Below are 24,491 nucleotides of genomic sequence, written 5' to 3'. Positions count from 1 at the left end.
CTCTTGCTTATCTGGTCAAGATAATATTTTTAAATAGAATCAATATTTTTATTTTATTTAAAAATATTTTATAATTATTAAGACAAGTTAACAAGTAATTTTAAAATAATATGTTTATATTATGTGTGATGAAAAGCTAAAGAAAATTATAAATATGATAAAATTATGTTCAAAATCAATTCAAAAGTTTTAATGATAAAAAACCGAATTTAATCAAACTTTCATTAATAATTTACTTTTAGTGTAATCATTTTCATTTCAAGTATATAATAATTAAATAAAATTATTAAAATTCAAATAAAAATTTATAATAATATTTAAAAATCATGTTAAAATTTAAAAAAAACAAATGAATTTTGTAAATTTTTCCTGGACGGTAAAAAAACAAAGAAAACAAAAAGGAAAACAGAAAAAAGACAGTAAAGAAGCATGCGTCTGGCCTGCATGCTTCAATAAAATGATTATAAAAAAATAAAGTGCTTTACATGAACCATAAAAACCCTAATTATTTTTAGTGTCGTGGGTTAATCTTTTCTCTTTGCTTTTTAATCCTTGAATCTCAAGAGGATCGCATTCATGAGACAGCTAGCACTAGAAGATAGTAATAAAAACATACCCACTCACCAGAGCACAGCCGCTTGGGTTAGCCTTAATTCAGAAAAAAAGCTTACTTGGCTCTGTCTATGTTCCTAAGAGGCTTGTTGGCCTTGCCAGTTGCCTGAAGTATCTGCTACTGCAGGAAAAATACAGCAAAGCAAAGTTGCGAGGAATTATTGTGGGGGGCAGCACTGCAGTTGACCGGAGTGTGAAGGGTAGATTTCAAACTGGGTCCCATGTCCGTTTCTTTCACCAATAGCATGAGCTGCGCAATAAAGTATATTTCTTGATAACATTAAAGCATACTTTAATTAATTAATAAATGTGTAATTATGAACCATAAACTTCCCTCTGTTCACACCTTTGAAATAAACTCTGATTCCGTGATGTAATGCTCATACATGCTTCCTTGTACTGTTTGAAACTTCAACAACTACACTGGAAATAGTTCTCAAGATAAATGAACTTCAAAGAAATTTGAAGTCCACACTTGAGAGGGAAGGAAAAGGACGGTTAATAAAATAGAATAGGGGAAAGAAAGAAGCTTGGGATTCTTGGTTGAATTGTGGAGATGTACCGTGAAAGTCTTGATGTGTTGTGGGCTCAGTCAATACTTTTTTGCCATGAAAGGTACTTTCTTTTGGATGGTTATTTTGATCCCAGCTGTTTTCTTTGCCTATATGGTAAAGGGTTTATTTTACTTCCCCTACTTTACCTTCCATTGCAGTCATGTTCTGTGGTTGATTTTCTGTTGCAAACAAGTCATCTGGGTGGTTTAGCTGGACTTTTCTTGTTTTTGAGCTTTCTACTCCCCTTTTACTTTTCTTTAGCCTGTGGGGTGCTGAGGTCTGGGTGGTTTATTTGTGTGGTGGGCTTTGGTGAAGAAGAATTCAAATTTAGTGGCTAGTTTTGCATTTCAAGTGATAATTTGGATGCTCGAATTCTCAATTTTGTGGTTTCAAGGGCTTGAAATGTGTTAAGCGAAAATAAGACTTTTAAGTCATGGTTGATTAGGATGGCAATGTAGCTTTCATATGTTTGTTAAGAAAAACTCATTGGTTCGATATATTTGAGAGCTCACAGGTTCAGGTTCTTCCATGTTGTTCATGATCATAGAATACATGGCAGGCAATTAGAGCATAGTTATTTTTTTGTTGTTTAAGTTACTCAAGGAGTTCTGATTTTGTGTGTTTTGCTTTTGATTCTGTTTTGGAACAATATCAAGGGTAATGAAACGTTATGAGACTTAAGAATTGGATAAAAAGGCGGGGACTTGGCATCAGAGGGAGATTGTGGAAGATGATGAAGTGTATACGTTCCGGGGAGCAGCTAAGATTAGATGACATGGCTTCTTCTTCAGAGTCCTTGGCAACTCGGGACTATTCGGCCAGTTATTCATCACGAGCTGCTGAGGCAGATATAAAGATCGAGAATAGCAACATTGAAGAAGCAGAGTCATCCCTTCGTGAGAGTGGTTATCTCAACTATGAGGTAAAGAAATAAGGCTTTGTTATCATTTTTTTTTTTGCTCTGCAAGAATTGAATGTCAATGGACTTGATAAACTGTTTAAATTTTCATATTAAATCTGTGAAGAAGACACTGAAAAAAGCTATGCAATGAACTGTATCTATATACAGGATTTAACTGTTATGCATCTTTTAGGTGTGGATAATGGGGATGCCTTGATATGTTAGGGTGACCATAAAAACTTCCGTTTTGCAGTGAATGAAACCACAGCATAACCATTTGGGGGCAGTATTGTGTAGTGTGCGCGTGCGTGTGTAATTTGAGATGAAGCATATAATGTTAAACTCGTGATGTTATTTGAGATGGTCCGATCCCATTCAAGGTCAAACTATTGGATCCATCAATAAGAAAAAAATATCGAATCAAAGTATTAGAAGAGAAGAAAGGGAAAGTGTATTTGAAGCACTCAACTGCGGCTTGCATTTTTCTTTGGGCTCATTTATAAGATTTGATGCTTTGTTTCTGTTTTATTTGACGCACCTTACTGCAATTCCTCATCATTGAAATTGTTATTTTTGTTGAATTTTATAATGTAACTTCACAATACTTCATGAGGCTAAGAGGCCATCTAATTTTATAGGAAGCGAGAGCATTATTGGGAAGGCTCGAGTATCAAAAAGGAAATATAGAAGGAGCACTTCATGTGTTTGAAGGAATCGACATTGCTTCTGTGACTTCTAAGATTAAAGTCTCCCTTTCTAGAAGATGTGAACAAAACCGACGCCGTTCTCAAAGTGATGCTGCGCCACCCATGTCGATGCATGCTATTAGTTTACTTCTTGAAGCTATTTATCTCAAAGTAAAATCATTGCAGGGTCTGGGACGGTTTGAAGGTATATTCTGACCTTATTTTCGTTTTCCATGTTATATTTTCTAGTTTAGTGCAAAGAAACTTTGGGATCCAGATGCTGTGGTTTGACTTTGGAGAGCCACTGATTTGTAAGACCCTGCAGTAGCAGGACTGTCAGTGGGCAGCAAGCTTCTCTTAATGTAGTTTGCTTGGAAATCTCAAGTCTCGAATGGGTCCAAATAAATAATTATAGAGGCACTTTTGCTTGTTTTAAGAAAAAAAATTAAATATATCAAGGAGTCATGTTGCATGGTTCTTACAACTATTGTACCTAAGTTTTCTCCATGGGTTATTTTGTATGCAGCAAGCTATTTCATGTATGTATGTTTAGATGTTCTTATATCATGAACACATGCATGCACAGATGCAAATGATGAAATATGAGATGAAAGGATTCTAAATGGCTGTATGTGATGTATATATTATTTTTTCTTTATGGCTAACTTTCCTTCCTGCCTATGTTTGCAGAAGCAGCTCAGTCATGCAAAGTGATTTTGGACACTCTTGAGTCTGCATTACCAGAAGGCATACCAGAAAGTGTTTCTGCAGATCGGAAGCTACAGGATATTCTAAACAAAGCTGTTGAATTGCTTCCTGAGTTATGGAAACTTGCTGGGTCTCTCCAAGAAGCTATCTTGTCATACCGGAGGGCTCTCCTATATAATTGGAATCTGAATATGGAGACCATAGCTAAGTTACAAAAGGAATTTGCTGTTTTTCTGTTGTATAGCGGTTGTGATGCAAGCCCTCCTAATCTCCGTTCACAGGTGGACGTATCTTTTGTACCAAGAAACAATATAGAAGAGGCTATTCTTCTGTTATTAATTCTATTAAGAAAATTTGCTGTCAAAAAGATTGAGTGGGACCCGACAATCATGTATCACCTTTCTTTTGCACTATCTGTTTCAGGGGAACAGAGAGCACTGGCCCATCAGGTGGAAGAGTTGCTTCCAGGGATCATGGAAAGGAGAGAAAGATATAGCATTCTTGCTCTCTGTTACCATGGAGAGGGCGAGCAAATGATTGCTTTGAATCTTTTGAGGAATTTGCTGAACAACAGAGAGAACCCAGACTGTGTTTTGGAATTATTATTAGCTTCAAAAATTTGCGCAACAAATATGATTTGTGTGGACGAAGGGATAACTTATGCTTGCAAAGCACTCTCTAAATTGCGTGGAAGATGCGACCAGATGGCAAGTGTTGCCAACTGCTTACAGGGTATTTTACTGTCAACTCAATCCAGATCAGTTGCTTCTGATACAGAGAGAATTTCTAAACAAACTGAAGCGCTTGAGTTGCTGGAAAGTGCTGAAACAATGATGAGAGAAAGAGACCCGTCTATCATATTCCATCTCAGTCTAGAAAATGCTGAGCAGAGAAAGTTGGATACTGCCCTTTACCATGCAAAGCAGCTTTTAAAACTTGAGGCTGGGTCTAATGTTAGAAGTTATATCCTTATGGCGCGAATATTGTCAGCTCAAAAACAGTTTGTTGATGCAGAGAATGTAATTAACGCTGGTCTGGATCAAACTGGGAAGTGGGATCAAGGAGAGCTGTTGCGGACAAAAGCTAAACTCCAAATTGCACAGGGGAAATTACAGAATGCAATAGATACCTACATTTATCTGCTTGCTATTGTCCAAGTTCGAACTAAAAGCTCAGGTTCTGGCAAGAAGCTGCCAAAGGTAGGATTGATTTACATACCCATCATGCCTATTATGGTGACACTGAAAAAACATATGTTAGGACTTTTAAATTGTAAATTTCTCACTAAGCAGAAAAGTCAGCAGCATTAAAGAAATGGGAGCATGTCTTAATCTTTGAGCATAATGTTTCGAAAGAATATACAATTTATTGTCTTCTCAATTGGATATGCATCAGGAAATTATTTTAATGAAGACAAGGGTTCGCTCATTTGCTGACATGATTTTAATTTCTTAACTGTCATGAAGTGCTTTCTTGAAATTTGCATTTCCTATGTGTTAATTCACTGGAATCCATCATATAGTTGTTTGAATGTAATATCACCAGGAACATAGTTGTTTGATCTTTTCCAATGAAGAAAATAAATTTAAATTGGAGAATAAGAACTTTTTACTTCATATTTTTTGTAATTATTTGTAATGCGCAAAAATATAATATTTACAGCCTTTGAAATACAAGAGTGTCTTTGAATGTCAATGAAAATGTTTCTTTTTTCTATATTAAAATTTGTAAAATTTCCCAAAAGTAATCTATGATTATTTAGATTGTGAAACTAGAAATAGATTGTGGTATCGTGGGCAGTGCTTGCAACTACATTTATGTTTTTCAACTTTGAGGTGAGAGTTAAGACTTCTCACGTTTTAGAAAGTGTTCATGGGAAATATTTCTTGAAATTTTTGTCTAGTAAATAACGAAATCCTCATCAACTCTACGGAGAGCTATTCTCTTCCCAGAGAATTTGAAAAGCTTTTGGGTTCTGTCATTGCCTTGAGAGGTGAAAACAACTGGAGTTTGGGTTTGAACCCAATGAAGTCTGTGCTGAGGCAAAAATAGTAGTATTGAATAGCACGAATATGCTTCTCAATTTTTATTTTTTTTAAATGTTTTTTCCATATATATAATTTTGCAGAATTGGAGAAACAGTGATCGGAGTTTGGAAATGGAAACATGGCATGATCTGGCTAATTTGTACACAAGTTTGTCAAAGTGGCGGGATGCTGAGGCCTGTCTTTCAAAATCCAAGATTATCAGTCCATATTCTGCTTCAAGATGGCACTCAACAGGTGATTAGATGTTCATAAATGATGCACTCCCACCGTCATCATGTCTTCGATATACAGGCTGCAGCTACATATAATATATAGGCTGTCTAGTTTATGTGCAAGATTTGATTCCTTTTCTGCTTATTAGCTCCTCTCAACCCGAAGTCTTATGTTAAAAGCTAATAAGCACACGTTAATAGCTGCGTCTCTTAACTGCAACTTAAACACTTCAACTGCGACCAGAATAGTTCCTAGAACCTTAGAAGTCCATTTCTTATTTGGTAGTATATAAAGTTACCGACATACCACTTTCATCCTCATGCACCAAAACAATTGAAGCTAGGCTTATCAATGTCTGGTAAGCCTGTGGAATGAATAATGTTAGGAAATGGCTCCAAAATATAAGATTACTTAAAAATATGGAATTGTTCTGTAATGTGGAAAAATCATATTGAAAGTTCAATTTTAGTCGTCTATGTTGCTTCCTGGCATATTATGTCATTTTTAATGTATAGATTTTTTAGGTTTAGGGTACCAAATTAAAACAAGTTGCTTATAGACAAGTCAGTTCTGCAGCAAAATGTAATTTAATGTTCTGCAAGATCTTTCTTTTACATTAAAATATTAACAAAAGAACTGGTGATTATGTTAGGTTTACTCTACGAAGCAAAGGGCTTGCATCAAGAAGCTCTGAAAGCATTCAGGGCAGCATTAGATGTGGAACCCAACCATGTCCCAAGCTTGGTATCCACTGCCTGTATCCTCAGACGACTAGGCAGTCAGTCAATACCAATTATCAGAAGCTTTCTCACTGATGCTATTCGACTTGACAAAACAAACCATTCTGCATGGTACAACCTTGGACTACTCTACAAGGCTGATGTCAGTGCATCAGCACTTGAGGCTGTCGAATGCTTTGAGGCTGCAGCGTTTCTGGAAGATTCTGCGCCAGTTGAGTCCTTCAGATAACGACCTGATCTTGAAGCACATTTTGCTCCGTCAGCCCGTAAGCCCATATGTATGTGTATTATTACTCAAAAATACTTGTTCGACTTTCTCTAGTTGAATGATGTAATGTAAAAGTTAATTTTATTTGTTTTTCTAGCAAGTTTTAATCCCCATTCTTTCTTTTAATATTTCACTTCAAATTAATCCAGCTTATAGTAATGGAAGGGAGTAATTATATTTATCAGACATGTTTCTAGACTCGAGGGATTCAATTCAAGAGAAAACATATTGAGTTTGAACTCGGGGGATCATGAAATTGGTGAGCAGAAAAAATTCAGGTAGAAATTCTTTTCTCCAAGCAAATTCTTTTTAGTTATTATGCCGACGTACTTCTCTGGTCACTAGGAATGGAAGAATCCAATCTAACTGGATCGAATTACATCAGATACCTGACGATTCAGGTGAGATTATACTAGCAGTTGTTGATCTAATAGATTCTTTTGAGAAAGCAAGTTTTGCGCCTATCATGTGATTCAAGGTCTTTCAGACTTCCCCTCGTGAACAAAAAGGAATTCACATCTATGAACTCCTAATTTTTATTTTTATTTAGATTTCAATGAACATTTTTCTTTTCTAAACACAGGAAGTGGACATTTTCTTTGCGTACAGAAAATAAGGGCGTGCCATAGATAATTATATTGTAAATTGTGCTCACAAATTAAGTTTTTCCTTGAAAAAGAGAGGAAAGACACCAAATTGAAACATCTAGTTCTTAAGGAAAGAAAGAAATCAAAAGACTGCAAGAATAAGAATACTAATGAGTTGCAGGGCGAGGGTAATTGATTGCTTATCTTATTTGATAGACATCCTTACAGATATATAGTCAAAGAAAACACTGAAATGCTAACTAATAGCAATAAATCATAAAAAACTGAAACTAATATAACAGGAAGGTGACGTGGACTTATGGCATTCCTGAAGCAATCTTTAACAGAAACGATTAAGGAAACATGGGAAAAAGAATATTTTTAAAATTCTTTAGGTTTCCTAAACTTGGGAATTATGATAAAGGTTGTAGTTGGAGTTCATGCCGTGGTGGCCAGTGGTGGTGTCACAGGTCCTGTTTGGTTGAACACGGTTGCTCTTGCTGCCAGGAAGCATGCTGTTCCATTTGTCGTGGTTGCTGGTATTCACAAGGCATGCTGACATCTGAATCCTATTGGATAGAATATCCGATATTCTTTGGATATTTTCCACTAGTATTCCTTGATTTAGAAGAGAAGCCTGCAGTCTTTACATGGAACAGTTTAAAAGATAACAATCAATACAAAATCACACATGATGAATTCTGCAAAACCAAGTAGTTTAGACAATCGATCCAATGCGTATATGCACGATCAGGCTCAAAACTGTCCTGTAAATTCTTGGTTCTTATGAATGTTTTGGTTGATTACCCTCTCTTCTTTGTATGACAATTGTGTCCATTCTATCGGCAAAATCCAGCAGCCTTGCTAAATGAAATGAAACAGAAAAGAAGTACACGAGTGGATTTGGTCATCTGATCGTGACATTCAGTCATGACCGGAAAAGACATCCAACCATGGCTCGGTGATTCCAGATCACGTTGATTGGATATTGATATCCAGTTCAAAATGTTGCAAGAAATCTGTGCACTCACACCAATGTTCCATTGTTTTTAAAACCTAGTGCAGTCATTGATCCATCAACTCCAAATGTGGCAGAACGCTTCAGCTCAGGAAATGAAGAAGAAGGAGAATCTAGCCTGAAATTTGAAAACCTTATCCGAAAATTTGAAACACTACACTTTGCAGTGCCATTATAATCTACAACTAGGATAATGCGTAATCAGCAAACAAAATACAAGGGCATGCGAGGATCCAACATCATGGCATCAAACCTACTACCAACATACAGAAGCTACCTTCCGAAGTTACTTGCGCCATAGCATATGGTATAATGCAACTGGTTACAGATTGGCAGCACAACAATACATCACACCCTAAATGAAACTATTCCGCAATTTCCTGATTGTGGAATCAATATAGGTTTGGATAAAAAGCCATGAACTTACAAGAGCACATGAACAAAGAGTAATTACAAGCTTTTGAGATGTAAAGATGAAGATACCATTGATTTGAGGGAAGAACTTCATCAGAACAGGGAATGAATATAAGAAGTAACAGAAAACCAAATACGCTAACAATCAGAAACAAAAACATAAGACCAATTTATCACTCTTTGCGAAGATCTATGCCGGCCTTCTTGGCAACAGCATCCAGTCCGTTCTTCTCTATAGTCTTTAACGCTTTGGTTGGCAATCTCTGCTTGACATAGCGCTTGCCAGCTTCCCACCACACCCTCTTGTACTGCAAGTTGACAACTGCAACTTCTTGGTCTTGTGGTTTGAAAAGGAAACCTTGTTGGCCCTGTTGGCCTTCTTCCCAGTAAAGGGGCAAATTCTACCTGCAAAAAGATGATTCAAATTACACAATGAATCAAATTCTAAACAACTCTAAAGACGCCAACGAAATTTGTTAAGGATCATGGTAAGCACCAACTCACTCCCATGTACATTATGAACAAAAATCAAATAAGCAAGGATTATCTCTGCGTCGTATCAAACAGACACTAGCATGTCAAGACAAGACAGATGCAACACCTAGATCCGCAAAACAAGATGTTACTAAGAAACCGAGGCAAGTAAATCCTATAATTAGCAATGCCGGGCTTTTCTACCAAACGTTGTGCGGCAATTTTACTTGATCCCAAAAATAAAAAATTTCACAGTCCAAAACTTTGATTAATCCAAACCGAAGGAAAAGAAGAGAAAGGGAGAAGATTTTACGTGCGACGAGAGGTTGGATAGCGGGAGTGAAAGGAGCAGTGAGTGGTTTTGGTGGGTTGTAGGAAATCCTGATGCCACCCAATTGGGAAGTAAGAAATCCTACCGAAACCGGACTAGGCTTCGAAATGGAGAACTGCTGTGTCTTAAGGAAGCGTGTATTGTTTCCAAGCAACACTCCTTCCCCTACAGCTGCTGTAGCTATCGTATTCTTCTTCTTCTTCTGTATTTTTTATTAAAACGGTGTCTGGATATCAATGAATTTTATAAATTTTAAAATTAATAATTATATAAATTTTTAGTTACTCTGAAAAACTTAAATTTATAATTATTAAAAAACAAATCTAAACCATTAATTTTTTTAAAAAAAATTAATATAAATATTCAAACCAATTTATATATACCACAATTAATTTCACAAATAAATTAATAATTATATAAATCTCCCGCAATCTACTTTTGCCTCTCGGACCGGCAGGGGGGGATAACATGTGCAGCAGCAGCCGTATTTACTCAACCTCCAAACTTTATAAAATGAATGATTTAAAACAAATAATTTGTGTTTTGAAGGGTTGTTTTGTAGTTGGGCTGGGGATCATATAGCCTGCTCCATTGGGCTGGTTTTCCCAAGGCCTGTGGCCCAACAGTGCACCTTGTATTAAAATATATTCATAAGTATTATTATTATCATTATCTTTTACTCAACCTCTAAAATTTATAAAATGAATTATTTAAAATAAATAATTTTTATTTTAAAGGGATGTTTTGTAAAAAATGGTTGGAAATGTTTTATAAATATAATGTTCGTATGTAAATAATTTTCATAAGAAGATATGTATTGCATGGAAAAAATGACCGAGTGAATTCGAAGCCTTTCTCTTATCAGAGCCAGGTTTCGATCCTGGGACCTGTGGGTTATGGGCCCACCACGCTTCCGCTGCGCCACTCTGATTTTGTGTATCTGGATTCGTATTGTATTATATATCGATATATATAAATCAGGATTCGTATTGTATTATATATCGATATACTTTGTAGCATGGCTTCAGCGTTTGCCCCAGCTCCAGACCTCCCTCCAGTGCAAAACAGAGCGGTAGCGGTGGGTTTATTTACTTAGACGATGTTTGTTTACGCGGCTGTAGTTGTATTTTAATTAAAATATAATTTATAATTATTTGATAAAAAAAAAAAATTATTATATATGAATTCCTTATAATTTTTACGATTGAAAAAATATTTTATATAAAGTATTATTTATTTCATGATATAATAGGAGTAATTAATTCTATAATAATTAAATTTAAAATCATCAATATTAATATATATTTTTAAAAATTATTTTGTAACTTTAATTTCAAAAACTTTTTTAACCAAACATATTAAATTTTTTTTTTTTCAACTTTAATTTCAATCAAATATCTATTTTTTCAAATCAACCTTAATTTCAACCAAACATCTATTTTTTCAAATCAACCAAAACATCTACCATAACACCAAACACATTCTTGTAGATCTAACCTTCATTATACAGACACCGTAGTCTAAAAGATTTACCTTTACACCAAAGACATTCTTACAGGTGTAACCTTCATTATACAGACACCGTAGTCTTCCACCACAAATTTTTGAAGGACAAGCTCGTGATCGGAAATCATGTCTTCATGTTGCTCAACACTTCAAGTACACTTCTCTTTCTTCTTCGCATTTAGTCCTCTCGTTGAAGCCAGCACGAACCGTTTAGTTACGGTCCCTCTCGCTCTATCTGCTTAAACAACTTTGTTGAGCAAAATAAAGTCTGAACTTTGAGATCGATCAAGGTAAGTTTTTGGTTCAAAATATAAGCAGCAACGTGCATATATATATAAAAAAACCTTGTTTGTTTTATTTTTTGCTTTTAAAGAAATAAGAACCTGTAACCAACTGCCATGAATCGTGTCGGGTTTTTCTGCTAATTTGGGCTGTTGTTCCTCTACTAAAGCTAAAATGTGGGCAGCCTATACTGAATTTGTGTTTGTGACGGTGATAAAGTTGTTTGTGAACGGAATTTTAGCTTTTCTTCTTCAAAGAAACTGGGTTAGTGCACAGATAATTCAAGACTTTTGCTTTATCAAGATGCGATGGAAGTGGATGTTGATTTGCCCCGCCCTTTTCCATTGTAATCTTAATTCATATTTTCACCCCAAAAATTTACCAAATTGTTCAAAGCTAACGAAAGTGTCTCCCAAAAAAAGTCTCGGAAACGAGTTCAGACCAACCCGATCCCTGAAAATCCAAGCTTCAACCAGTTAATATGATTTCGGCATTTGCAAGCTCCCATTACATTCCAAAAAAAAGGTTCTCCTACATGTCATATAGGCAAAACAGAGGATTATTTCACAATTTCAATGCTGCTCTGACATGTTAAACGGTAGGGTTATTTTATCGGGCATGAACAGAGGATTCGGTAATCCAGATCTGCATGCAGGTGGTTTTCCCAATTAGTTCATGGAAATTACTGAAACAAGCAATCATTTTCGGAATCTGGCCAAGTAAATATCAAGAGGAACATATTCCACCACTACAACACCGTCATCAAATAACCTTCCCTTGTAAACAATGTCCTGCCATGCATGAGGCTTCTGTTGTTCTGAACTCAACAAAAATACAGCCTGGCTCCAAAATGCGTCCAAGATTACAATCCTGTTCCTTACCATCACCCTTCTCAATAGAATTCGGTCCTGTTCTCATACTATCTATCATTCAGATAAGTTTTTTCAACATCTCGACTGACTTCCTCCAGATTTAGCTTTTCTTCGGCCATCACTTTGTTTTCTCCGACCTCCTCCAAATTGAAATCTTCTCCAGCAATCGATTTGTTTCCACGCAGACTTCCTCTATTTGAATGCCATCATCAGCGACCTTGTTGATATATTGCTATCCAATTCATCATGGGCTGGTTCTTGAGAGTCAGATAAACTCTTGCATACTAAGTCTTGAACAACCACACCACCGCCAACCTGACCTGGCTGGCATGGCTCCTCTTCCGTGGCATCACCCGCTGGTTTATTTTCACCATTGCTGTTGCCTTCCATAACTTTTTGGTAAATAAATTCTTTGATGTTCCTTCTTTTAGAATTTGTTTCATCACACACTACATGTTGTTATTTACTTTTGATCCCATAAAAAAAAAAAGGATATACATGAAGAAAATCTTAAAAATTGCTTAAGTTAGTCATATATTACCAAAATAAAAAAGAAAAAAAGTTGGAAGACCAAAATTTATAAGACTTGGAAAAATTAGCAATCCAATTATGATTGACAAAGGGCTTATTTGGTGAAAATATTTTTATTTGAGGTAAAACAATACAAATTTGGATAGGTAAGGACTCAAAAAGAATTTTGGAAGGCTTAATTAATTTGACTAAGGACTTAATTGCGTGAAAAAATTATTTTTAAAGTCAATTTAGTTTTTAATTGCAAGAAATTGAAGTTCGGGGATCAAATTCTAATTTAAAAAAAGTTAATTTGATCAAATCAGGGGTTTAATTGCAAAAATATTAAAGTTTGATGAACAATTGAAACTTAATTAAAAAAATTTGAAACCAGTGACCAAATTAAAAAAACAATTATGATTGTAACAATTGAAATTTACCCAATTTAGAGCCAAATTAAATAAAAATTGAACATTTGACGGTGAATTAAAAATTAAAGTAAACAAATCAGAAACCAAGGATCAAGATGAAAATAGTGCTAAATTTCAAGGCTAATGATTGAGTTCGATAGGATGAAATTACAGAAAATTAAGAGGTTGAAGGTATTTACAGGTGCAATTAAAAATAATTAGAATGAAATTTGTTAGATTCTTAATTAAAAACCCTAATTTATAGGGTTTAACTTAAACATTATGTCATTTTGCCACTTTAGCTTCTTTTTTTGACAATTTTGATTGATCGAGTAAGCTCTTTTAGGAGGATAAAAATGATATTTCAAACCATCTTTGGAACTGTAACAACCAATATTCAATTAAAAAACATCTTGTCTATGAATATTAGTTACTCCTATTAAATATTTACATCTCATTTTTTTTAACAAACTTAACAATATCTTATTCTTGCAACAACCAATATTCAACTAAAAAACATCTTGTCTATCAATATTAGCTACTCTTATTAAATATTTACATCTCATTTTCTTTAACAAACTTAACAATATCTTATTCTTGATTGGTCATCATTGCATTTTTAGATTTTAGCTTGATTGGGTTATAGATCTTTAAATTGAGTAAGGTTAAATGTAAATGAAAGTTATATATTCCCTCTACCAAGATCAGGCTAGATTATTGATTATTGTATAATTTATAATATGTATATGTTCTTAATTTGATTATATCTTATTTGATTTGAAATCTATATTGCTACATTCAGGTTATTGATTATTGTATAATTTTTAATATATATGTCTTTGATTTGATTATATCTTATTTGATTTAAAATTTACATTGCTAGATTCAAGTTAAATGTTTTTCGATGTCTTCATGTTCTTTGTTTATATGGATTTGATTTATTTTGGTTAAAAAATGGAATTTTTATGTTTTTTTTTAAAGGTTGATTTTGATTTGAATTCTAGTTTAGGTTTGTTTTTTATGTCAAACTAGTAAATTTTTATGTGGTTTATAATTAAATAAAAAATTTAGAGTCAACTTTGTCAAATCAAAATAAGATTAGAAGTTAAAATCTTATTTAACTAAGGTTTTTTTAGGTTAAAAATAATAAGTTTGTGCTGAAAAAACATGGTTTAAAAACAAATTTTACTTGTAGCATATAGTCCAATGCTTAAAAAAATAATGCATTTTATTCATACAACAAAAATAGCATTGTTTCAGGAAAATAATATGTATTTTTTTTCAAAATTTACAATTAAGTTTATAAATTTCAACAACCCTGAAGATTTTTTTCTCTGTAAATTAATAATAAATATTAATAGACTGATATTTAAATATTATAAATTGACTAAAAAATTCTTATAATTTATTTGATAATTCATCAATTTTAATTAAAAACTTTTTTTACCAAAATATTAAGTTTGAACTTTCCTGCCCTCGTCCCGAATTGCTTATCAAGGAAAAGTACCCCTTTTTACCTGGGAAAATATCCACACCCTCGCCGTATCGTGTTTTTGTAGACACCGACTGGCACAGGTAGTTTTGTCATCACAGTTCACCGAATCAACCATTATACATGTGCACGCAAAATTATAACGGTAACCACCTCACCATGGGAATGACCAACAAACATTATTCCAAAAATTTCCACCACGGGGTTCGGCGCAAGTAAAACATAACAAGCAGATGAGCAACCAGATCTAGGAGCAGACGAGGAAATTACGAGAATAGCAGATTTTACATTCATCAAACACCACAAGAAGGGTACAAATTATAACAAAGAATATCCATAGTTCAACTGTAAAGCAGAAACACGAGTAAACATGCAGGACAAGCTCCCAATTGCAGAAACTATACAGTAAGCTCCCCCCCCATGCAGTGGTTCACCGCATATTTTCTCTGCGTCGCACATATCGAGTTCTGTCATTATATCTTGGTCTGTCATTAGCTCTCTGTGGCTGAGGTTCCACCCTTCTCTGTCTTTCAGGTGGCCTCTGAACTATCTCACCATTCACGAACAACTCAGCTGCCATAAAAGAAAGCCATGAAACAGTAACATGATAAGCACCTCCAAACTTCAGTGGTGGCATGAGAACTGCTCTTCACCATCAAGGTGAAGAAGCAACTGAGCCAGTGATTACAATTCAAGGCATTTGTTAATTGAAAACAAAGCGTGTTAATGGAAAGGAAATTGAGACTCTACAACTCTGAATAAAATCTGGAATCTTGATCCAGGCCATGTCTAGTTTCTAGAGCCATATTGAAACAGATTGAATGCAGGCTCAACCAGCTAATTTAAACAAAAGATATCCTTTTGCTAAAGACAGAGAAGAGTCTAACCTGACCTTACAATCAGAAACTAGCATTTCAATTTTCCAATATTACAAACTAACTCGTGTCCTAAATTATGTCAAAACTCCAAGAAAATTTTTATAAAAGCAATACAATTATGTATCATCTCCAATGATTCTGCGCCTCCAATTAGTACAAGAAGAACAGAACAGGTAATGAGTGTAGATTGATGTCAGTCCATTAGCATTCAAAGCTAGACACTGCCCATTTGAGGCTTTTAACTTTGCCAAGATGAACTGAGATAGAGCAAGCAGATAACTATTAAAAAAAGATAACCTGAACAAAGATTAAGGTGCTTATAACATGTAAAATGAATAATGTCAAGACACCAAAAGGAGTTTTTGAAAGCAGTAGATTTTATGTATCATCTCCAATGATTCTGAACCAACATTGAGTATAAGGTGGACAAAACAGGTAATGAGAGTAGATTGATGTGAGTCCATTAGCATTCAAAACTAGACATTGCCCATCTGAGGCTTTTAGCTTTGCCAAGATGGACTAAGATAGAAATAACAGGAAGCCATAAACGAAAAGTTAAAATCAACCCTATAAATACATTCACCAAGGAAATAACTACACAGTTCATCTTTAAACACTTAGCAATGCTGCAGCAATCATGTTTCATCTCCACTGATCTGCATCTCCATTGAATATAAAGCACGGAACAGTCTAGAGAGAACAAATTGATTTTAGTCCATTAGCATTCAAAGCTAAACATTGCCCATCTGAGGCTTTTAGCTTTGCCAAGATGGACTAATATAGAAATAACAGCAAGACATCAACGAAAAGTTACAATCAACCCTATAAATACATTCACCAAGGAAATAACTACACAGTTCATCTTTAAACACTTAGCAATGCTGTAGCAATCATGTTTCGTCTCCACTGATCCGCATCTCCATTGAATATAAAGCACAGAACAGTCTAGAGAGAACAAATTGATTTTAGTCCATTAGCATTCAAAGCTAAACATAGCCCATAAGGCTCTTTAGCTTTGCCAAGATGGACTGTGCATTGAAGTAAATCAAATCATACCATCACCATTGTTTCTTCCTATAAAAAACTTCAAGCAGAACACCTTTGTCAAAATCACGCACACCCACACATGGATAGCTATCTCAACCAACTCCGAAACAAAAGAACATTAGTTACGCTCTTATAAGGAAGTGCAAAGTCTTACCACCATAGTCCTTGTATTCGGGGTCAACATACGAATCCGGGAGGACAAAGAGAACACCAGGCAAACCTGGTAACAAAGAAATAAAAATCAATAATCACTAGGAAAGACATTGTAAATCCATTTCTTGATTTGCAATGAGTTAACATCCGAACAGACCTTCAAGCTTGTTAGAGGTTTCCTCATCAATCTCGCATCCAAATCCAAAATACCTCTCACAGGAAACATTATAAATCTTCTTCTTTGCTTCCTCCTCACTAAAAACGAAAGAAACAACACAAAAAACATTTAGCGGTCAAGAAACCGACAAATATCGAAACTTTCAATTAAAAGAACGAGACCCGTAAACCCATTTTACCTGCCAACAACTTTGGATAAAGTTTCAATATAACAATCAATCATTTGCTGCTTAGTGGCACCCTCACCACCGGGCTTATCCATAACAATAAGCCAGTGCTCATAATCACAACCAGGGAAAAGTGGGGCCATCTCATTGGGTGGCCGGTCACTGAAGTTTGACCCCGAGTTCAAGGGCGAGTAGCCCGAGTTGCCCGCTCGGTTAACCCGGCATCGAATGGAAGAGAAACGGGCGGCGGGGTTAGTGGTTTTGTTGATAGATTGGAGATCGTGAGAGAGTGAGGGTAAAGATTGGCGGCAGAGAAGAGAGGGAGGTGAGGGAAGATGGGTTATTGAGATGGTGGAGAGGAGGCGTTTGGGGAGGAGGACGCAGAGATTGAGGTGGCGGGTGGTGAGGGAGCGAGCTAGGGTTGGGGTCATTTTGATGAAATTAGGGTTTTGGAGATTACCATTGTAGCTGAGGGGTTTTGGGGGGCTATTTATTAAGATGGATGGGATATTTTAGATTTGGGCCTGGAGGACTTTGAGTTAGAGAATCGTGGGCTAGGTTTGTGTCCGGAGGACTTTGAGTTAGGGATATTTTAGATTTGGGCCTGGAGGACTTTGAGTTAGAGAATCGTGGGCTAGGTTTGTGTCCGGAGGACTTTGAGTTCGGGAATCTTGGGCTAGGCTTTGTGTCCGGAGGATTTGGGTTGGTGTCTATTAAAATTCTTTTGGATACTTTATTTATGATAATGTTGATTCTTCTTCTCTTTCATTTTTTATTTTTTATTTTAGAATAATGTCGATTTCTCTTTAAATGAAAAGTTTATTTTTTTCAATATTTGTATGATAATAATAATAATACTAAATTGTTTGATTTAATAAGGTATAATTTCATGTGTTATAGTTGTCTCTAATTGATTTTGGTAAAAAAATAATCAAATTGAATAAATCTAGTTAAATTAATGTAATTAAACTCATGGTTAAGTTAGCATTGAAATAAAATAAACATTTAATAAAAGTAGCTAAAAGATAAGGTTTCAAATAAGCTTTAAGTCTATAATTTTATTTAAAATTTTGTGGATATTGACATTGGGTTCTCAAGTAAGAATTTGGTTCTTTACTCTATAAATTCAATTATACTTGACTCAAAGTATTTAAAGGTATAAAGCTGATTCTGTAAATTTAATTCACAACGACAGCCAAAAGAAAAAGAAGGTGAAGCTTCGCCACATACACGTTTGTATGCCCAGCTCCCTCTGAGATCTGACTGCAGCTCTTGCCGGATTTGTGCTTCACGGCCACCAGGCGGTTGGTTATTGTCGTTTTGTTCTCTTCCATTTCAAGTAGAAGCAATTAAGTTCCTTATTTGCCTCTCTTGCTGGTGTTGGGTGTAGTGGCGGGAAGGATTTGTCTTTTTGTAAGGACAGCTCAGCTTGTGTCCTGTTTGGACCAAAGTTATCAAACCAGCCCAGCTCATGACCTGGCCCGAAGCTGAGGGGTGTGTGGGTTCATCTATGCTAAAAAAATGATTTAATTATAGTATTTTTTAAAAAATTAAATTACGTCATTCTAAAAAGAATTAAAAGAACATGTTAAATTTGATGCAGTTATAAATTGATTTATTTGATTAATCAAATCATGTTAAATTAATTTTTATATGGTTTAATTTAAGATTTAATCTAAGTTAAAACCGGATTAATAAATTATAAATTGAAAAGTTTAATAACACTGAATTAAATTAAATAGTACCAGCCTTTGACATGCACACATGATGCCTAACCATGAGAGCTTGGTTCAATGATTATGTGTCGATTTTATGACAATTGGAACTTTCAAAAATAGTATTTATTCATTGTTTTTCCATTGTAAAAATATCATTTCCATTCAAATTGGATGTAGTTTTTCTACTTTTTTTTATAGGTTGAGATGAATGTTTATTTTTACTTATTTATTAATGACTATTCTTTATAGGAAATTATTTAATATGTATACATTATTTAATATCTATAAGTTATTTCCTTTTTTCTTTTTTCTTTTTTTTTCTTTTTTGTTTTGACGATAGGTTCATAGCTGTCAATGAAATAAATAAATCCAACATGCATGGCATCAAACTGGTTGATGATGTGGTGTGGACGAGCTGTGTCACGCATATTTAAATTTGTTTACGAGAATGAGATCAAAAGCATTGTATTTGTTTTATTAAATAATAAAGGGTATTGAGATAATTTATTTTTTTCAGTAATTTTAAAAATATATTTCTTACACTTGCATTTAAAAATTAATAAATTTTAAAAAAATTAATTTCAAAATAAAAAACAATCACATCGATTTGCTAGATTCCAATAGTATTTCTTATCCTAAGCTAATGATGCACCATGTATTTATACACAACTTGTTAGTTTAGAAAGATCAATGAAATAGAAAGGTCAAAGATAGTGATTATCTAACAAGCAGATGTTTAATATAGAATAATAAGAACAGGTTACGTGAGTCTAGTTTCATTTCTAGACCTAACATTTTTTATTTTAGTTATATGTCAAGTTGATATGCTTACATGTTTGATAAAATATTAGACTTAACATCTTTTAATTTAATCAAATAATAAGTTTAAATACTTGTCAAACTCAATCTTTTAAATTTGGTTTTATATTGAGCCCAAACATTTTATGAATTTGATAAAATATACTAAACACAATTTTTTTAGACTAAACTACCAATGAAACTCAAGCATATATGAATTTAGTAAGATATGAAACCCAAATTTATCAAATTCACACTAGATTCAAATATACATGAGTCCAATAAAATACAAGATCTTATATAATTATTCTCCTATACCCTTTAAATGTATAAAATTATTTTAAGAATTGGTTATATTTTAATCAATACTAATGTTATGATAGGATTATTCCTATTAATATTAAATGTTGTGTATGAATACTATATAAAAGTTTTTCATAAATTTACTATTGTTCATCAACACTAATAATATATAAGGGTAATTTTCATCAATATTAATATTAAAATAAAAAAATTTTAAGTTTCTTGTTAAAATATTTAAAAGGAAAAAACTTGCAGAACAACAAGGTTTAATATACAAAAGCAATAAATATATATTGTACCATCAAGGTAAAAAGATTTACGGTTTTTATTTTGTTATTATATAATTTTTAAAGCATTTATTATACAAAAATTAAAATGATGTGTTTTTGTTCTTAGAATTTAATAATTTTCTTTTTATTTATTATAATTTTTTATTATAAAATTACTCACTTAATTATTGGAGATTACCTAAACCCTACAAAAAGGTATTGCTTCGTGGGTACCGACACATATACCACTAATTCTTTCCTCTTCTTGTCCCATTGAATGAAATATTAACGAAAATATGTGATTATCTAATTTTTAAATACTCAAAACACTATTTTTGAATTTTGAGAGGTCGCTATAAAACACACATGGATAAGAACCATAAGAACTCAATTTGTGTTACGTAGAGGGTAACCGTCTATATGGTTGCTGTGTGTTTATATGATTTTTAACTAAATTTAGCAATTATTTTTATGGTATATGACTAATATCTCAAACACAGTGAATTTAGTTCTTTAAACATATATAAATGTCATCATTTATATGTTTTAGCATTTTTTGCACAACTCCAATACTGTTTAGAAGTGCGATTGAGCGGAATATTTTAAAATTTTGGAATTTAAATAAAAAATTTAAATTAATATTTAGTTTTTTATTATATTAATGTACTAATATCATAAATTAAAAAATATATTATTTTAGTATGTTTTTAATTTAAAAATAACTTCCAGCACGCTAAAATTTTTCTGATCACCATCCATTTGAGTGGAAAAGATGAATTGATTGTTGATGTCATACGTGTGAACCTTTGTCATATTTTCAAAGTTGAGAGTGTGAACATTATCCCGAGACTATCATACAAATAAAATAATTATTTTATTGTATTCAAACCTTTTCTTTTAATTAGCTTTTTTTATTCTGTCTCGATCTAACTTTCCCTCTATCAGATGATAGAATGAATTATTACACTTGAATAATGAATGAAATATTAAAAAAATTTTATTAAAAAATATACCAAAATAATAATTTTTTATATTTTAAAATTATTTTTAACATCAGTAAATCAAATTATTTTTTTAAAATATTTTAAAATATAAACAGATTATTTTTTTAAAATATTTTAAAATATTTTAAAATATAAAAACAAATATCCGAGGGCTGGAAATTGAGAACCATTGAGTTTACATTAAACAATCATTTTCGCAAACACCATTCAAATTAGCAATTTTGTTTGGTCCCCATTTTCTTCATCATCTCTTCTTCTTCACTGCACGTTCTTGTCAAGAGAGGCTTACGTGTGTGTAAGTATCTTAGACATGAATGGGCAATGCTTATCTCTTACACTAGCAAGCTAGTTGGTGGAAGCTTCTGAAACGAGGTAGATTCTACGTTGTCTGTAACGGAGCATGACAGGAAATGCGGTCACCTCTGAAACCTGCATCAGCATGGTTTAATTTCCTCGTCAAGTTAACTTTTTTTATTCTAAGTAATTTTCTATAAATTTCAATTTTTGTTGTTTTCTCTAAACAAGGCAAGAGGGCAATGCGTTTCCCTATATCATCGTCAAAGAGTAGTTGGATTGGTTGAAGCTTCAAAATTAATTTTATATCACTCTAATTATTTAATGGTAATAAATTAACTTCGATGGAATTCCAAGTGCTAAATCAGTGCCTTTAAAATCTTTAATTTGTAACTGTATATATGCGTATTATGCTAGCTAAGCACCTTTTATTATAGCAGGGTATATGCGGTGCCTGTAGGAAGGATGGTAGACTAACATAACACTTTTATTCAATAATTACGTTGATAAAAAATAATTTTATAATCTTAAGATTATTTTATATATATATATATATATTAATGCAGTCAATTGAAATTTTTTTTAATAATGATCAGAAAATAATTAATAATATCTTATTAATTACTTATTATGTTTACGCTGAAAAGAAAAACAACCACAAAGAAAAAAAGAAGATGAAACTCATAACGCATATAAAATAATAAGAATATTTTTATTTAATTTTTTTAATTGTATTTTTTTAAATAAGCTTAATAAATAATTAATAAGATGTTATTAGTTAGATTTTTGGTATCATAAAATTTCATGTACATTTAGAGAAATGGAAAAAAAAAAACTAGAAAATATTTTAAAGTGTGAATGTTAGAAATACTCTAATGGACAAACTAACGAAATAATGTTTTCCTTCTCTCATCAATTAATTTATTTGTTTGTGTTCGAAAGTCCCTTTTTTTTTCCCTCTGTTTGATTATTGCTGTCTATGACATTGACGAGGATTTTATATTATGCTGCGCTGTTCCTCCCTTTTTATCCCACCGACCAAAAACTAGGTTCCAGATCGAGTCCTTCTAACGTTGTCTTTGGACACAAAACGAAGGTATCACAGTTTTACATGGATTTCATGTCCCCCTGGGCCATCTATCAAATCAAATTATCATGACTTAGGTGTTGAGGAACTTCAGAGAAGCCATGCACAACACTGTATAATATGAAATATTCTGTAAGAAAAAGAAAAGGAAAAAAACACTAAATTATTCTAAAGATAATATGAAAATTAACGTCTTCTTTTTCGTTTTCTTTTTAGGGTTCATGAAATTTGTTAAGAGTCTCTATCGTGCATAATTTCTTCATTGCGCACCATTCATTGAACCCATTCTTGTCCTGGAAGCTTCTGTACTAGAGCACTACAACTCAGCAAGAGTTCAAGAAATCTACCACCGCAATTAATTAATCACTTTCTACAATCGCAAATGGGCACAAGCAGCATGTGTGACGCAAGTTTATGCTATTGATTTCAACGGTGTTATGGAATACCAAGTCAGTCAACTAATAATCTGTAAAGATTTCTGCTCAATCACAACTTACTTTAGATTTGTACTAGTATATTTGCAGTTTTGGTGTGCATCGGGCTATTATTTTTTAAATTTTTTAAAAATATTATGTATGAAATTTTTTTTTTGATAATATTATTATATTTAATTAAGCAATTAAATCTTAAAATCTACTAAGATGTTAACCTGACTTCTTGTTTACTCAAGTTTCAAATAAAACCGCTTAATAGTCGATTCAAAGTTACAAAAAAAGCCGCTTAATAGTCGATTCAAAGTTAATTATTCAATTTAATAATTGTTAGATCTAAGTGTGATAGCTAATCCAAAATAAATTATTCAATTTAATAATTATAAAATTCAAGTTATTTGAATTTTATATAATTATCAAACCCAAAGAGTTTGGATCAAACTTAGGTATCACAATCATGAGTTTGCTGGACCCAAGTCATTTGGGTTTCACAAGCATGCTAAACGCAAGCTACTTTTTAGTTTTTCTTGAAGGTAAAATTGTTATTTTAATATACATGAAAATTGAAAAAACCTGAAATATACTTGTCTAACTACCTATTCTTTTTTGATATTGGGGGCAAAGAAGTATTTTTACTATTATGAATATTATGAAAAGCCAAGAAAACCCTTAATCAACAATTCTAAATTTTATTAAATTTAGGGGTAAAAAGGTATTTTAACTATATTGAAAAAGACACATACACCCCCAACAATCCTTCTAATGAACAGTGAGCTAAATGAAAAGATCCAAATACACTTTAACTGAAGGCTTAAATTTAAGTCATTAAAGGATAAAAGAGTAACGTCTAGCAACCATGTTAAATCCAAACAAACAATAAACAAAGAGGACAATTATGCATTTTAGTTGTCAGGAGAGAGAAAAGAAAAAAACACAAACAATTGATCATTGGTGGGAATTCAATTATTATATGTCTATATGCATCCCATCACGTGGAAGAGGGTATGACTATACATTCAGTTAGATGGTGGATGATCAGATTTGGCCACTAGAAAACATCTCACGTGCCTCTTTAATAGCGTAGGTGCCACCCACTTACTAGGACATGTGGAACACACGCCAGCAACTTTACGATTAGAAAAATAAAAAATATAACGTGAAAAATACTAAAACATCCCTATGGTCCTCCTAATTACAAAAATATTCATGTAAAAATATCAAAATACCCCCAAAGATAAAATATCTTTTTTTTCTTGTCTTTTCTGAGATTAAAAGCATTATTTTGCTATACATGTAAATTGAAGAAATCTAAAATATTATAAAAAAACCAAGAAAGCCCCTCGATCAACAGTCCAAACACCTTGAGTTTGGATAATAAAACAATATCAAAATATCAAAATGCCCTAATGATTATAGAAAATTACACAAAAACAGTGTGAAATAACAAAAATACCTATATATAAAAAGCTTATTTTTTGTCTTTTCTAAGACTAAAGATGTATTTTAATTTTTTAATAGTTTGTGAAAGGTAAAAAAAAA

General features: G+C 33.0%; 2 protein-coding genes, 1 non-coding gene and 1 pseudogene across 6 annotated transcripts; 1 reads left to right on the top strand and 3 right to left on the bottom strand.

Moving 5' to 3' along the window:
* Positions 1 to 971: 971 nt before the first annotated feature.
* Positions 972 to 6,843, top strand: LOC105129424 (tetratricopeptide repeat protein 7B-like). 4 transcript variants are annotated; one of them, XM_011031478.1, is made up of 6 exons: positions 972 to 1,227; positions 1,823 to 2,088; positions 2,706 to 2,958; positions 3,444 to 4,660; positions 5,590 to 5,743; positions 6,375 to 6,843. In XM_011031478.1, exons 2-6 carry the CDS (start codon positions 1,837 to 1,839, stop codon positions 6,689 to 6,691), a joined length of 2,193 nt encoding a protein of 730 aa, XP_011029780.1. In that variant the 5' UTR covers positions 972 to 1,227; positions 1,823 to 1,836; the 3' UTR covers positions 6,692 to 6,843. The 4 variants fall into 4 exon arrangements, with proteins under 4 accessions (XP_011029780.1, XP_011029783.1, XP_011029782.1 ...); XM_011031481.1 differs by lacking the exon at positions 972 to 1,227 and adding an exon at positions 1,262 to 1,280; XM_011031480.1 differs by lacking the exon at positions 972 to 1,227 and adding an exon at positions 1,303 to 1,620.
* A 1,704-nt stretch (positions 6,844 to 8,547) lies between these two features.
* On the bottom strand, positions 8,548 to 12,604 carry LOC105129505 (50S ribosomal protein L28, chloroplastic-like; annotated as a pseudogene).
* TRNAM-CAU (transfer RNA methionine (anticodon CAU)) lies at positions 10,414 to 10,485 on the bottom strand. The gene has a single exon. It is a non-coding gene; the product is annotated as a tRNA-Met (tRNA).
* A 2,288-nt stretch (positions 12,605 to 14,892) lies between the features above and the next one.
* On the bottom strand, positions 14,893 to 17,529 carry LOC105129423 (DAG protein, chloroplastic-like). The gene is made up of 4 exons (XM_011031477.1): positions 17,061 to 17,529; positions 16,862 to 16,959; positions 16,706 to 16,771; positions 14,893 to 15,199 (listed from the first exon to the last, which is right to left on the bottom strand). Exons 1-4 carry the CDS (start codon positions 17,477 to 17,479, stop codon positions 15,057 to 15,059), a joined length of 726 nt encoding a protein of 241 aa, XP_011029779.1. The 5' UTR covers positions 17,480 to 17,529; the 3' UTR covers positions 14,893 to 15,056.
* Positions 17,530 to 24,491: the final 6,962 nt, after the last annotated feature.

Source organism: Populus euphratica, unplaced genomic scaffold (genome assembly GCF_000495115.2).
Source record: "Populus euphratica unplaced genomic scaffold, PopEup_1.0 scaffold18.1, whole genome shotgun sequence".
NCBI classification, from domain to species: domain Eukaryota; kingdom Viridiplantae; phylum Streptophyta; class Magnoliopsida; order Malpighiales; family Salicaceae; genus Populus; species Populus euphratica.
Note: the sequence above shows the minus strand (reverse complement) of the source record. Positions and strands in the feature narration are given on the sequence as shown.